Below are 15,453 nucleotides of genomic sequence, written 5' to 3'. Positions count from 1 at the left end.
TTAAGGCAAACTAATGTGTGATGCAAAAACGTTTGCTCATTTTTATTTTTTGTTCCTTGAACAGTTTTTAGTCCCTGTTTCAAACTACAGGAAACCAAATCAAAGAGTTGTAAAGCCAAAAGCATGTTGAGTGGCTTTCATTTCCATTTAATGAGTGCAAGAACTCAGAGGGGCAAAGAAGGTGGTATTGACAGAAGCTGTATTTGTCAGTCTAGATGAAATGACCTCTTTGACAGAGCTGATGATGGAGGGACAGAGGTGCAGGAAATTATTCTTGCTGATTTGGTGTTTTTTTCTTTCTTTTTTTTTTTCAGAGCAAAAGTCAAGGCTAAAGACACTCAGTGGCTCCTACCGCTACCTGTGTGTGTGTCATGCCCCTGGCCACATGCGCATCAGTTCCTGCAGGCAACAGAAGAGCAGCGCTGACGTGCCGGATGCCGGCCAGACGGGGGGTGAGGGAACCCTGTTTATGAGCTCCAAATAGAAATACTGGCCTATTTGTCTTTAACCTCTCACACACACTGTAATTTTCCAGTGTATGGGGGCAGCTCTAATATCACCTGCCCTACAGGCCAATTAGAGCACAGGAAACAGCCTTTGCTTTACGAGCTGATGCAAGACAACATTTGCGCCATAAACACAATTAAAACAGCAGTGTTAATGATGCTGCTGGGCTAATGTACGGCACTGTGTAAGAAATATGCATCTATCATATATCATGCCACATTAAGGGAACTTAGTAGGTGTATATAAGGATAACATCTGATTTCAATAAATCCAAAACAAATACACAAATATAAAGCAAAGTCAGCTTAGTGTTTCCTTTCAGACTGTTTTAAGTTGTCATGATGTAAACCATAAAATCACAGCATTTTAAATGTGCTACATTTATGAATATCCACTGCAAGTAACATTTTCTTAATCAACATCTTTGTCTTGTTTTCACTAAAAATGGAAAATGATTTTTCTAGACCAGAGTGAGTGAGTGTGTGTTTGTGTGTGTGTGTGTGTGTGTGAGTGTGACAGAGAGGAAAATCATTATTAAACAATAAACAAATTCTCTAATGGGATAATTATGGATATTGTAAGTGATATTGCAGCAGACTAACAGCTCACACTGAAATGTCTAGCAAGGGTTACATCAGGATAGATAGAGAGCTTGAATAAATCTTGCATAAACAATTATTGAAATATTCCTTAAATAATCTAGTTTCATAGTTATCATCACACCTGGCCACTGCCAAAAGATTATTACTTGATATTTTATATTAGAATGGCTGTAAACAGTCCTTGATGCACGATGAGATAATTTGTGTAATTTCAGCTAATTTCTATATAATATATAATATTTCTATATATAATATAATTATTTGGGCTGTCAATCGATTACCATTTTAAATCAAATTAATTACATGATATGCATATAATCGAATTAATCGCACATTAATATTTACTGAGAAAGGCCACCAAATCAGTGTAATTTATAATATAATAATTAAAATAATTATAAATATAATAAATAATAAATATTCAAATTCATATAATTCAAATACATTACATAATACACATATATACAAATTATAGTGTGGCAAAATACTTTTATTTCCCCTCCTTCAAATCGACCCAAACTCGAATTTTATGGTAGAAAATAATTATGATTAATGGTTAACGTAAAGAAGAAACAAGAGGTGCGTCCCAAACCGCACACTTCTGCACTATTCTATGTCATTTTGTAGTGTAAGTAGTGTGACTCACCCCATGCTGTGTGAATATGTACGTTGTTTAAGATACAAGTGTTGAACTGAGGTTGGCTAATGCGCTAAAGCTAGCGGCAACACGTCACGTGCATTTGAAACATCATTTCCGTTAGCTGTTAAATGGCAAACACCTCTGTGAAGTAAAAAAATGTTAAGTGTTCCATTTGGGACAATACTACACTTTGAAAATTCATACACTACATGGCTGAGTGCATAGTACATTTTGTAAGTGCATAGTGTATAGTGTGTCATTTGGAACACAGCTAAGCTGAATCAGAAGATGCTTCCCCGTCATTGACTGAATGGGTTGACCTTTTGTTAACCGAAATCCGATCACTGGGTGTCTGATTGGGAAGCATCAACGGTCATCTAAACTCGATTGACAGTCGCTTAGACATCTACTTCAGTTTCCTCAGAACAGAAAAATTTATCGAAAAGAGTATTTGCAAACGAGACTCAATTTGATTCAATTTTCAGTTTGATTTGAATCTTAAAATCCAGAGAGCACACTGGTTGCTCGCACCCACCCTGGGGGCCAACGGTCCTCCACTAAGTGTACTGGTTCCCTTCTTATGGTACACGGATAAGGAGAGCATTATACAGGCCGTGCTGAAAAAAAGTAATGTCACTTATGACAACAATCACCTGCGGTTCTTTCAGGATGTATCTGTGGAGGTGCTGAGAAAAGAAGTTTGATACTGTGAGGAATGCAGAGATAGAATGATGTGTATTCATACTTACGGATGTGAAAGAATCCTTGTCTACTTTTGCTTCAGTTTCCCACAAATGATGCCCATCTAGAAAGAAAGGGTTAAAAACAATTTTTTTTTTTTTTTTTTTTTTTTTTTACCTATGACATATTTTCTCATCATTTCAACATCTGTTTCTCTTATCAAATAACATTTGCAGCAATGTCCCCTCAAAATCAGATTAAACTGGCATGCCACACTTCAGTTTCACAATTCAATGTGATACAGCCGCATTATAATGTCACCTGTAATTAGTGAAGGAAATGTTTGTTTGAACTGCTTCTCTTTAATGAATCAATTCATAAATCCAATGAATCCTGCTCTTAAACAGTGATTTGATGAATGTGTAGAGTATATGAGGCAGAGCACTGCTGCAGTACACGAGAGACTGTGAGCCGCCCCTCTGGAACATCACACTTCCACCTCAGCATTCAACATGTAAACATGTTTGCAGCTCATGCCTCTGTCTGCCTGCACCTCTCTCGCTCTCTCTCTCTCTCTCTCTCTCGCTTTTACTCACACACACACATTGGTGCGGCTATCCTTATGAGGACTCTCCATAGACATAATGATTTTTATACTGTATGAACTATAGATTCTATCCCCTAACCCTAACCCTACCCCTAAACCTTACCCTCACAAAAAACTTTCTGCATTTTTACATTTTCAAAAAAAACATAGTTTAGTATGTTTTTTTAAGCAATTTAAATTATGGGAACATTAAAAAAGTCCTCATAAACCACATTTATAGCATAATACCCTTGTAATTACCAGTTTGTAACCTAAAAAAATGTCCCAAATGTCTCGTAAACCACCCAAACCCACCCACACACACACACACTCTCTCTCTCTCACACACACACACACACACACACACACACACACACACACACACTATCTGCCTCTCTCGCTCTAATTCAATTCAATTAGTTTACTGGCATGGTCAGGGAGATCATGTGTCAGCATCTCATTTAGAAGGCCATATTCACCACATTCTTTCAAGGACTCTTTAAGACACCAGTTGTTTTCTTCTTATTGTTTTATTGTAATCAGAAAATCGAATGGGTCTTTAACTTATCTTTTAGATCTTCTACTTTTGTAATTATGTCATTCTGGCTAGAGCTGTTTTTTTGCTGTTTGCAGAACATGGTATTTAAATCTTCATATTGAGGGTATTCCTGAATTTGGAATGAAAGTATGTGTGATTGTCTTTCTTTATGTGTAAATTGCATTTGTTCAATATCACTATGTAACACAATTTTTGTTCCTGGGTAGTAAGTGTTATTTCCTAATTGCTTATGCCTCAAAAGTATAGAAAATGGCTATTATTCCCCACAAACTTTGCTTTTGTGACCAGGACAGTGATATTTTGAAATTGACCTATTTCCAATGAGAAAACAGCTGAATTTGTGTCTTTTCGTTCACATAAAGTCAGAAAAAAACAACATATGAATCCAAAATCCTTCTTTATCTGTGGTCCGACGAAGACACCGGCTTTGACCTTTGCCTCAGACAGCTTAGGGAAGAAGTCTTGAAGGTACTTGAAGGTTGCCGACTCCTTATCTAGAGCTCTGACAAACTGTTTCATAAGGCACAATTTGATGTACAGTGGTGACATCAGCACCTTTTGTGGGTCCACCAGTGGCTCCCACTTGATGTTGTTCCTCCCCACAGAGAACTCAGTCCGCTGTGGCCAGTCCCGCCTGTGGTAGTGTGCCTTGGTGTCCCTGCTTTCCCAAAGGCAAAGATAGCAGAGAAACTTGGTAAAACCGCCTTGGAGACCCATCAGGAATGCCACCATTTTGAAGTTTCCTATGATCTCCCAGCCATACTCATCATACTTCAAGGCATCCAGCAAGGTCTTGATGCTGTTGTAATCCTCTTTGAGGTGCACCGAGTTAGCCAGGGGAAGAGACAGGTACTTGTTACCATTATGGACCAGCACGGCTTTGAATATTTCTTTAGTATAAATACATGTTAATTTGACTTTATGTGATTGAAAAGACACAAATTCGGCTGTTTTCTCATTGGAAATAGGTCAATTTCAAAATATCACTGTCCTGCTCACAAAAACAAAGTTTTTGGAGAATAATAGCCATTTTCTATACTTTTGAGGCATAAGCAATTAGGAAATAACACTTACTACCCAGGAAAAATACAAATAAAAATTTGTTACACATTGTAATCTCTCTTGTCTGATGAAAATGTTAAAGGAACATGACCTTAGCTACTCTGAATTACTCTGTTAGGAATATGAAAAATTACCATAACACCAGCTGCTTAAAAAAAGTCTGCTTGCAAAAATCTTTTAGAAGGAGATGCCACTTGACCTGACTGAAAATGGCTGTTTAGCTCCATAGCTCTGCTCCAGTTCTTTTTAGACTTTTATTGGTTTATTTGGCAGAAACGTGATATTCCACTTTTCACGTCTTCTCGACCTCAGGGAAATGTTAAGGAGTTCTTGGACACTTTGGAAAATAAGTAATACTTAAACGGGGAAAATGGGTGTTAAATTATAATTAGTGTTTATTTATAAGTGGATGTTTGGGTGATTAAAGCTTTCATCTTTTACATTCAGAGGACTTTTAATTTGGACCTGACATGGGTAGGGTTGCACCAGCTGTGCGTAAGTTCTCACGTAAGTTGGGATGTAAAGTTCACACTAAGGGCTTAATAACTACTAGTTAGTTTGTAACTAAGTCAATTTGCTTAATTTGGTTGCACCACCTGTTCTTAAGGTAAGACTTAACTAGTAGGTCGTAAGCTCTCCGTAAAGTAATGCGTAGTCGCATAATATGATGTTTACCTATATTGATCCAATAATCAGCCTTCAAATTTGTACACAGAAGTGTTAAAAAGCCGTGAACTTCAATTTGATCTTGTTAAGGTTGATGTTCAAACCTTGTTTGCTCACGTAATTGTCAGCTGTAATAAATTATATCCCCATTAAAATACGATATGTAATAAAAGTTGATTTGATAAATAGTATATATACCCTGTGTAAATAACAATACATTGGAACTGGTATCTAAAATAAATAAGGAGTGATAAATAAATATGAATACAACTGGCTGGAAAAATAGACATTTATTCATTTTAATATCCTATATATATTTTGAATGTGTTGAAACTTGACACCGGCTGACGCATCCTGAAAACTGCACCGTTTGAACGATTTCATGCTGAAGAGCCACTTAAAAGTACGTCTTTTTTTTTCTCTCTCGTAAATGTAAATGAAATGTTGCTGGCACTGGCAATGATGATGACATAGTGTAGAGAACCCAAGTGCAGTTTATTTACAAAGTGAGAATCTAAAAACCCTAACAATAAATGTGAAAGAAAACATAAAACATGATCATGGACTTGACTATGGCTTGACTTGACTACAAAGTTACATTCATTCAATACTTGACAATGGAAAACATGAGGGCTTAAATACAAGACATGGGAGAACATAAACCAATGAACAAACAGAACTCTAACAAGATGATAATTAAACAATAAACCAATGAAAACTTGACACATGAACATGGAGGGAAAACATGAAATCACATGACAAGGGAACAGGAACTAAACTTTTCAAAATAAAAGACATGAATCAACAAAATACACATGATATATCCCCCCCACTAAGGGGTGGCTCCCGACGCCCCAAAACACGTAAAACATGACATAAATTCAAAGTTCTGTAGGGAGCTGGGGGGGGTGTCTTGAGGCGTGGGGCATGGCGTGAAAGGGCGATGGGCATGGGACCATGTCAGAGTCCATGTGGGGTGGAGCCATGAGAGGCTCGAGGGGCGGAGCCATGGAAGGCTGAGCCATGAGAGGCTCGAGGGGCGAAGCCATGGAATTTGGTGCCCGGAGAGTAGCCGAAGAATCTAAGGGCCAGGGTGGAGCCGATGGCAGGGAGGTGTTGAACTGCGACGGCGCTGGATGCTCGGGGGAGCAAGGTGGAGCTGGGGGATCAGAAGACTGAGGTGGAGCCCGTGGGACTGAGGACCAAGGTGGAGCCGTAGGGAAGGAGGTCCCCGGTGGAGCTGACAGATCGGAGGAACGAGGCGCAGCCAGAGGATCGGAGAGCCAAAGCAGAGCCAGGTGACCGACAGACCAAGGAGGAGCCGGAGGGATGAGGGACCCCGGCAAAGCCGACAGGCTGAAGGACCGCAGTGGAGCCAAGGGAACGCAGAGCTGAGGCAATGTCGAGGGACCGACAGGCCAAGGCAAATTCAAGGCACGGAGGGTCCAGGCGGGGTCGGAGGGCCGAAAGTTCCCCTTGCCTACTCACGAGAACTAAGGGTGGGTATAAGGGTGAGAACCATCTCCAGGTCCAACTGCTGAGGCGTTGCTGTGACGTGGCATGGAGCAGTCTGAGGCGTTGCTGTGACGTGGCATGGAGCAGGCTGAGGCGTTGCTGTGACGTGGCATGGAGCAGGCTGATGATTCGGGGCAAAAGATGGCGCTAGCTCAGCGACCATGACGTGAAACTCTGGCTTGGCGGCCATGCCGTGGAACTCTGGCTCGGCGGCGGCCATGCCGTGGAACACTGGCTCGGTGGCGGCCATGCCGTGGAACTCTGGCTCGGCATCCGCCTCCCCCACAGTGAACATGGAACCAATGATCTGTAGGGCAAGGTCGATATATTGAGCCAGGCTGAGGGAACTGCGACCGCCAGGCATCAAGGAGAAGATCGGCTCACTCAGACCAAAGCAAAAAATGTCTTTGAGGGCGACCTCATTAAAGTTCACCTGGCTGGCCAAATTGCAGAACTCCTCAACATAATCCTCCAGGGGACGATTCCCCTGACATAGCCGTATGAGTCAAACTGCTGGGTTCATAGTCGGTCAAGTATTCTGTAACGTTGCTGGCACTGGCAATGACGATGACGAAGACGATGACGTAGTGTAGAGAACCCAAGTGCAGTTTAAGACATGAATCAACAAAATACACATGACAGTAAACAAGTGTAAATGTCAGCATCATACTGTATGTCGATAGGATTGATGCCTGTCACACAAAACATGAGCTCACTGATGTCATAAAATATCAGTCTGCTTTTTTATTCCATCTGTTACTCCTGGTAGGAGGCTTCCGTAATATTTAGGTCATACGTAGGGTTACTTCCTACCTAAGTTTAATGGTGCAACACTCAAATATTTAGTAGTGCGTAAATTGTGACTTATTGCCCATTTACGCCACAACTAGGCTATGTTTTAACTTACGTATAGCTTGTGCAACCAGCCCCAGGACTCTGAGTGCGACAGTGTCAGTTTTAATCAAACACTTCTCTTAAAGAACCGCCATTGTCTATTTATCCATTTATGTTTGACAATTTATGCAATCTATGCCTTCTTTTGTGCAACGAGTCCTGGATGACTTATGCATGTACAATACAGGAGAGGGTCTGTTTAACACATGCTCCTCCTAATAGGCAATGCTCTGTATTATGTGTTGGTATTAGGTATTTTTCTCCACTTTATTCCAGTGGGGTACAGTGATTTACGATTAGCTCCTCTTGGAATGCCCTGTTGTTTGGAGACAAGGCTGGGGGTGGAAGGGAGGATATTGAATTATAATTTTTATGGTTATTTGTTTAAAAATTTAAACAACGAAAATTTTGTGATCAGATTTGCCCATTTTGTGGACTTGTTTTAACTTTAAATTTGTTGCCAATTTTTTTGCTATCATTTTTTGTTTTGATGCACTATTCAGCAATATTCACTACATGGAACATTAAATGGCTAGGAGGTGTGAATAAAAGGAGAAAAATATTAACCTTTCTAAAAAAAGAGAAGACCACAGTTGCCATGCTTCAGGAGATACTTATTAAATAGTGAACATCGAAAACTGAACTGAGATTGGGTAAGGCAAATATATCCTTCCTCCTGCACAACTAATAATAATAAAAAAAGGTGCACAATCATTTCAATCAGTAAACATTTTCCATTTATTTCAGAACATCAGATTAGGAAGATATGGAAGATGTGCTTTAGTCACTGGCTCAGAATTTGGACAGCATAATAATTTGCTCAATATTTACACACCAACTGAAGATCTAATTTGTATCAAAAGTTATTCTTTTATTTAATCAGTATTGTAAGGACATTGATGTCTGATCTGGGGATTTTAATTGTGTCAGATAAAAAAAGGTTAATTCTACATTGACCACCCCTGCTAACCCAAGATCCTCTCTTGTGCTTAATGAGCTTTGTAATTAGACCGGTCTAACTGATGTCCTGAGAGAACTGAAGGCTGGAAGAAAGGAATATACATTTTATTCTAGCCCCCATAATTCTTATTCAAGAACAGTTTATATCTTCATTCCTAATAGCTGTCTTTATTCTGTATTTTTCAGCCGAATTGGCTCAATTGTCCTGTTAGACCATGCAGTCTATGTTGATATGACTCTGGGCACCCAAGCAATTAGCAGGGTTTGGAGGTTCAATTCTTCCTCATTGACAGACTCAACATTCTCTAAAGCTGATGCCACACTAGTCAATTTTCCAGTGATTTTCAGGTGTGAGTTTAATTAATAGGGGTGTAAAAATGCATCGATTCATCATGGTGCATCAATCTACCAAAGAAATTTCGATGCATCGATTACAGAATTTAAGAATCGATTATCATTACTACGCTAATACCCAATGTGATGGTCTCATATTCCACAAGCCTTCTCGCAGCAGACACGGAGTGGAGCATGCGAGATTGAAGGGAAAGAAATAAAGAAAATGCATGCTGCCGAGTTCACCCCACGGACCTACATAAGATGTGATGGCTGGATGCTGCCAAGTTCTGCTTTCTGTGTCATTATTCAAAACTGTTTGCATCTATCTGACCAAAGTAAGTTCATTGTTGTTGTCTTCTTCCCCGATTACGATATATTATGTTAATATTGCTTTTGTATCTCAATAAAATGTGTCATTTCTCCATAAAACAGTTTAGCCATCAGTAGAACTCTGCTTAAATAAACATGATTGATGGGCAGACATTTGTCTGTGAACGAAAACACTCACTCGTTCATTCATTCTCTTTATAGTGAATGCTACAGGGAATAGGGAGCAATTTCAGATTGTTCTGAAGGAATCCAACTAGTTGATTACAGTTACGTGTGATTGGTCAATGACACGCAGCAGCTGAAAAAATTATCTTTTGCGCTGTGTGCCGCAAACAGTCCTGCATTACAACGCGACTGAATTCTCATAAACGAGCTTGACAAGCCTCCTTTTAGCCGTTTTTCTCAAAACCATGGTACCAACGAACATTTGTAAACAGCATCGCAAAGTTGTGTGGTTAGAACTACAGCCCTTTACCTGTGGTTAGAAGCATAGTTTCTTATTAGTTTGCTGTGTGGACATCATTTAACTTCGCTGAGGCTTCTATATCTTTCATTATATATATATATATCTTTAGTTTTGTCAACACTTTGACCACGCTTACATGCATTTAAGAACACAGTTTATTCCGGGGTTTTGCAGAAAGTGGCGTTCTGAAACATCATGCAAATATGAATGCAGCCGTTTTGAAGAGAAAGCGCTTTATCACACACGGTTTCTGTCAGAGAACATGGCTTTTATGTGTTTATGTTAACGCATAAGTGCCATTTATATGTTATTAATGAGTGTGCATGTGCTTATGTGATCAAGTATGTTTGGGGAACACAGAAGTCTGATGTAGAGGGAAACCCCCACTATTGCAGCGCAATGCATCTGTCGCATTACACAGTGCACGCAGCTTTCCTGTCTTCAGCAGATTTCTTGCATTAAACGGCTTTCTGGTGGAGATGTAAATGAGCTTTTACAATTTAATATTGTGGCAGACAGGTCTCTTGTTCATCGGAAAGGAGGATGAGGGAACCGGGTTATCAACCAAAAAGACTTTTAATAAACAAAACACAACATAAAACTGCTTTTCAGCATAACCAAAACACACGTTGACACACACACACACACACACACACACACACACACACACACACACACACACAGCTTTGTGTATGTCTCTCTCACTCTGGCGTCTCCAGCTCCTCCTTATCTCTCTCCTGCTGATTGGGGCAACTCAGCACCAGGTGTCCATCATCTCGGCCCGGACACGGCCCTCTCCTCGTCACATACCCCCAATGCCTAACCTACCCCACCTCCTCGTCACATACCCCCAATGCCTAACCTACCCCCCTCCCCCTGGAGGGGAGGAGTTGCCCCTTAGGCCGTTCCACCGCTGGCTGGTCTTCCCCACCTCCTGGGAAACTGAGTAGGATAAGGGGAGGGAGAGGGGAGAGAGAAAGAGAGCAGGAGAGCCCGAGAGAGAGGGGAGAGAGAGAGAGAGAGAAAAAAAAAAAAACTCTGGTTCCCGACCATGCCGCCATTCGGTCCTCAACCAGCTGTGCAGCGATCCACCGTGGCACCGGGAGATGGCACTGGACTTCACCTCCTGGTGGACAGCAGCGGGCTCTTTCGCCTTCTGGCGGATGGCAGCGGCCTCCTCCGCATCCTGGCGAACCACTCCAGTACCACCGGATCGTGTATCCTCTGCGTCGCTATCCTCCGTCAGCGGCGAGGGCTCTCTGACGTCGCGTCTCCCTCCAATCCAGGGTTTTGGCACCACTGTGGCAGACAGGTCTCTTGTTCATCAGAAAGAAGGACACGGGAACTGGGTTATCAACCAAAAATCACTCCATAATCTGGTACCCCACTATCTCCATGAAGTACACACACACAGCTCCGTGTGTCTCTCTCTCTTGTGTCTCCAGCTCCTCCTTATCTCTCTCCCACTGCTTGGGGCAACTCAGCACCTGGCTTCCATTGTCACAGCCCAGCCATGCCCTCCTCCTTGTCACAAATATTCACAGAAGTTATTATTCCACCCACTGAGTAACGCCATTAATGACAGCTCTATGTTGTTGAACCAACGTGGTTCAAACGATGGATGTGGGACAACGTTTCGGGAATTAGTAGTGACTAGCTAGTTAATTTCCAGTGAAACATCATACTATGGTTGTTAAGCTATGAATTACGTCACTGAACGGGAAACGCACCCCTGAACATTTTAATCGCATTTAGCTGCATATCATCACAAATGTTGATTGTAATCCATAGTGATTCTGTCACCAAACATTTTTCCTGCCTTTTTCCCCTGCACTAAAATTACAGCAAAAAGCAGAGCCACAATGGTCTGTTTTTTTTTTTTTTTTAACGTAATGTCTTAACTCTCTTTAAGCTGCAAATGGACATACACGTTCTAATGCAAAACTCTATAAATACACAATCACGCACTTTCACAAGGTAACTCCCTCAAATTGAACATGGATAGAACAGAGATCATCATTATTGGATCGCCAACACTCACAAAAAACATAAAATATGATTTCAGCTGTGACATTGATTATTAATATCTTAATAATCTTATTAAACCATCCAGCACTGTGAAAAATCTGGGCATCATTTTATACCCTTCCCTCACTTTCAAAGCTCATATTAACTCATATTAACCCTAAAGATGCCGAAACCTTGGTTCACGCATTTATATTTTTATATATATATATATATATATATATACTGTAATGCTCTCTTCATTGGCTTACCTGCTAACTCCATTGCTAGGTTAGAATATATAGAAAACTCTGATGCCAGAATCCTTACAAACACCAAGCATTCAGCTGACATTACTCCTATCCTGTTTGAACTACATTGGCTACCTGTTTCATCTTGAATTAAATATAAAATTTAAATCACTCCATGGTCTGGTATCCCACTATCTCTATGAAATACTTCTCCCTTATATCCTGACTCGCTCGCTTCGTTCTTCTGGGTCCGGAATCCTCTCTGTTCCCAGATCTCAACTCTCTTCTATGGGTAGTAGGTCATTCAGTGTAGCAGCACCCATAATTTGGAACTCACCCATCGACTCTTCACAGAATCACTTCTATCTCTGAGTTAAAATCACAACTTAAAACATATTTGTTTTCTCAGTATTATCTGTCTTGATTATTATATGTATTATGTTTCTCTATGACTGTACAATACAAAGTGTTATTGTATCATGTCTATGTTATGTCATTTGTATTTGATTTCCTATGACTGTACAATGTCTTACAAGTATTATTGTATCATGTCATTAATGTGAAGCATCCTTAAGCTCTGGAAAGGCGCTATACAAATTTAACATATTATTATTCCATGAATCGCACACCTGGCTCGTAAGGAGCATTTGTTTCAGAACCTGGTGTGTTTTCTTGCTTGGTTCGGTTGGTATAGGCATAAACGGCAAACACAGTAAGATCCGCACCAAAACAATCGGTCCGAGACCACCTTGACGGAGAAGAAATCTGTAGATCAGCTTGTCACTGTAATTCATCATCAAAAATGGATATTGCCTTTTAGCAGCTATATTTGATAGGTCGATCTTCAGGATTGATTCTCCCTTTTAGATACCGGCAGAACAGATACAGGTAAAAACGTGGCTTCACCCTTTCTGTGTGTGTGTGTGTGTGTGCAAGTTTGTGTGTTTGCGTGCAGGCATGAGAGGGAGAGAGAAAGAGCTCCGTAATTGTGAGAACCAGGGGTGGATTATGACTACTGAGAGCCCTGGTGCTAATTTTCTTTTAGGATCCCCCGAGCTAATGATCTTTTAGAGTGAATTATATTTTAAAGTTGAGATCCACACAATCCATTTTCATTGATTTAAGTGTCTTTTTACACTCTAACTGTTATTTACAGTCAGATGAATTCTAATCACACATAAGGCAGAAACACGAAACACGGGCGACCGTTTCTACTGAAACACGTTAGCTAAGCAGGCTCTGTTCCTAAAGAAACAGTATACCATTTTTAGCGCTTGTTATACTTATCACTATAAACTCTATGTAAATACTTGTAAATACTGCAAATTATGAATACAAAAACAAGCATGTAACAAAATGTGTGATAAATGTGTAAATGTGTATATTTAAAGGGACAATAATGAATTATGAAATATTTTAACTTCATTAAACACTTTAAATATTGAAGAATTTAACAAATAGGTTCCTACAGCATCTATGGATGGGTTTGGTGAAACCCATGCAGAGCCCTTCTCCATTAACCTAATGTTAACCTAGTAACAGTATTAGTATAGAATAGTAAAAATTAGTTTTTGACACCCATTGAGGTAAATCATGCAGGTCACAATGGACAGGGAATTTTTTTCATAGTATAAGTTGAATGTTAGATGTGTAATTCTATTTTCATTTTTAGGTGCCAAATCTTGTGAATATTTAAAAAAAAAATTTTTTTTTTTTTTTATCTGTAGCTGACATGAAATTTTACACGGTGGCATCCTTATGATACAATATGCAATTTCCTGACATCATATTATTGCTAGAATGAAGAATGTATACATTTTAAAAAAGCTAAAATGTGATTAAAATGATCTCCAATCGTGTATCTGTAGTGGGTTGCAATGCAGTGTACACATTGAAATTTTAACAGCAGTTTAAAAATACCTGTAATAACCACTAAAATCTGATAATACCGTTGTGTGTATAAACAAAAATTCTTTCAAATAAACACAATACTTTATTGCTTATATTTAAAGGCTATTTGATGGAACTGTATATTACTAACTTTCACTTTTTTAAGCTACAGCCAACAAACTCTACAAAGAGTTTAGGCAGTTCTGGCTCGAGCTGCTATTCTTACTCATCTGAATTATGGGGTGCATCCTATTCAGAAGTGATCATCCCTTCACCCTCCACTGTGAGAGCTTTGGAGGGCTGAAAGGTGTGGGGCTCAAAAATAGTGGTCATTTTATTTGATTGGAAATTCTGACTGTTTGGAATGACCCTACAGCTTGGCTACCATTATTATTACTCCCAACCAAGTGCCCTGCGAAGGCATAATTTTTGCTTTCAAAGTGGCCACAAATCCCCAAGACTACATTACATTGACAAAATTTGTTTTGGAATGCTCATGCTTTTTATCTGACTGTGAGACCTGTAAAAATTTCTAACTTCAAGCATTTAAAACTTTTTAAAACTTTCAGACAAGGTTTTGTCAAACCAAGATTATTGTTTGTCTAAACAAATTTTACGTATCTAGTTTAATCAATACTTTTCCACACACTTTTGCGTATGAAAATAAAATATCAATATTGTATTTTCCCCAACCACCTAAGCCAAGTTATTTGTTTGTAATGTAGGGCAAATATGCAGATTTAGCATGTTTAAAGATCACCCTGGGATTTTCAGTGTGGATTTTTAGTGAGTTTGACCATGATAACTTCCTCTCCTTGCTCTGTAGAAATGTATGACATTACCATTCAGCACATCAAATAATTGCATCGGAGGTTATAACAAAATGCCATCATAATAGCTTGTAATATAAAACCATGAGATCTTTATAATGACATAATACATATATAATACATATATATATATCATTTATTTATTTATTTATTTATTTTTTATTTTTTTTGGTGGTGGGCATGGATGTAATGTAATGATGATTAAGAGATATACCTCAAAAACCCTTTTATAAACACATTTTCAACATGATTTTCCTATTAAATAATGTACAAAAAAAGTTAGCACACGTTGCTTCAATTCAGTAAATACTCAATTCGAAATATCAGTAGCGATATAAACGTTATTGTTACTATTGTTATGTTTACTTTTATCAAAATCAGAAAAGATTTCACATTAAAAAGATAAGTGCATCACAACATGAAGGCAGACATTTTGGAAATGAAATTACAAGGTCTTCTACTTCCAGAAGAGCATGGAAACCTTCACCAGGAAGCAGTAGACATCTAGTACATTGCATACAACAGGTTTTTCAGCAAAGTTTTGATCATGTTGATGGTATAGAGGCTTTATAAATCATATCAAATATGATTCGATCGCTGTTAAAGAGTGGCTCAATTTTTTTTGAATAGAAACAGGGAGGAAAAGGGGCCCTATAAGACAGCTGGGGGCCCTC

At 39.3% G+C, this 15,453-nt stretch overlaps 1 protein-coding gene across 2 annotated transcripts in view; it reads right to left on the bottom strand.

Annotated features, from left to right (window-relative positions):
• The window catches only part of LOC127452525 (nuclear factor of activated T-cells, cytoplasmic 1-like), a 126,635-nt gene that overhangs the window by 51,359 nt on the left and 59,823 nt on the right, over window positions 1-15,453 (bottom strand). For both annotated transcript variants that reach the window (XM_051718031.1, XM_051718033.1), the window contains exon 7: window positions 2,499-2,554. In XM_051718031.1, the coding sequence (XP_051573991.1) occupies window positions 2,499-2,554 (56 nt within the window). The remainder of the gene's footprint in view (window positions 1-2,498; window positions 2,555-15,453) is intronic.

This window comes from Myxocyprinus asiaticus, chromosome 15, assembly GCF_019703515.2.
Source record: "Myxocyprinus asiaticus isolate MX2 ecotype Aquarium Trade chromosome 15, UBuf_Myxa_2, whole genome shotgun sequence".
NCBI classification, from domain to species: Eukaryota; Metazoa; Chordata; class Actinopteri; order Cypriniformes; family Catostomidae; genus Myxocyprinus; species Myxocyprinus asiaticus.
The sequence above is the reverse complement of the archived record's forward strand: the minus strand, read 5'-3'. Positions and strand labels throughout refer to the sequence as shown.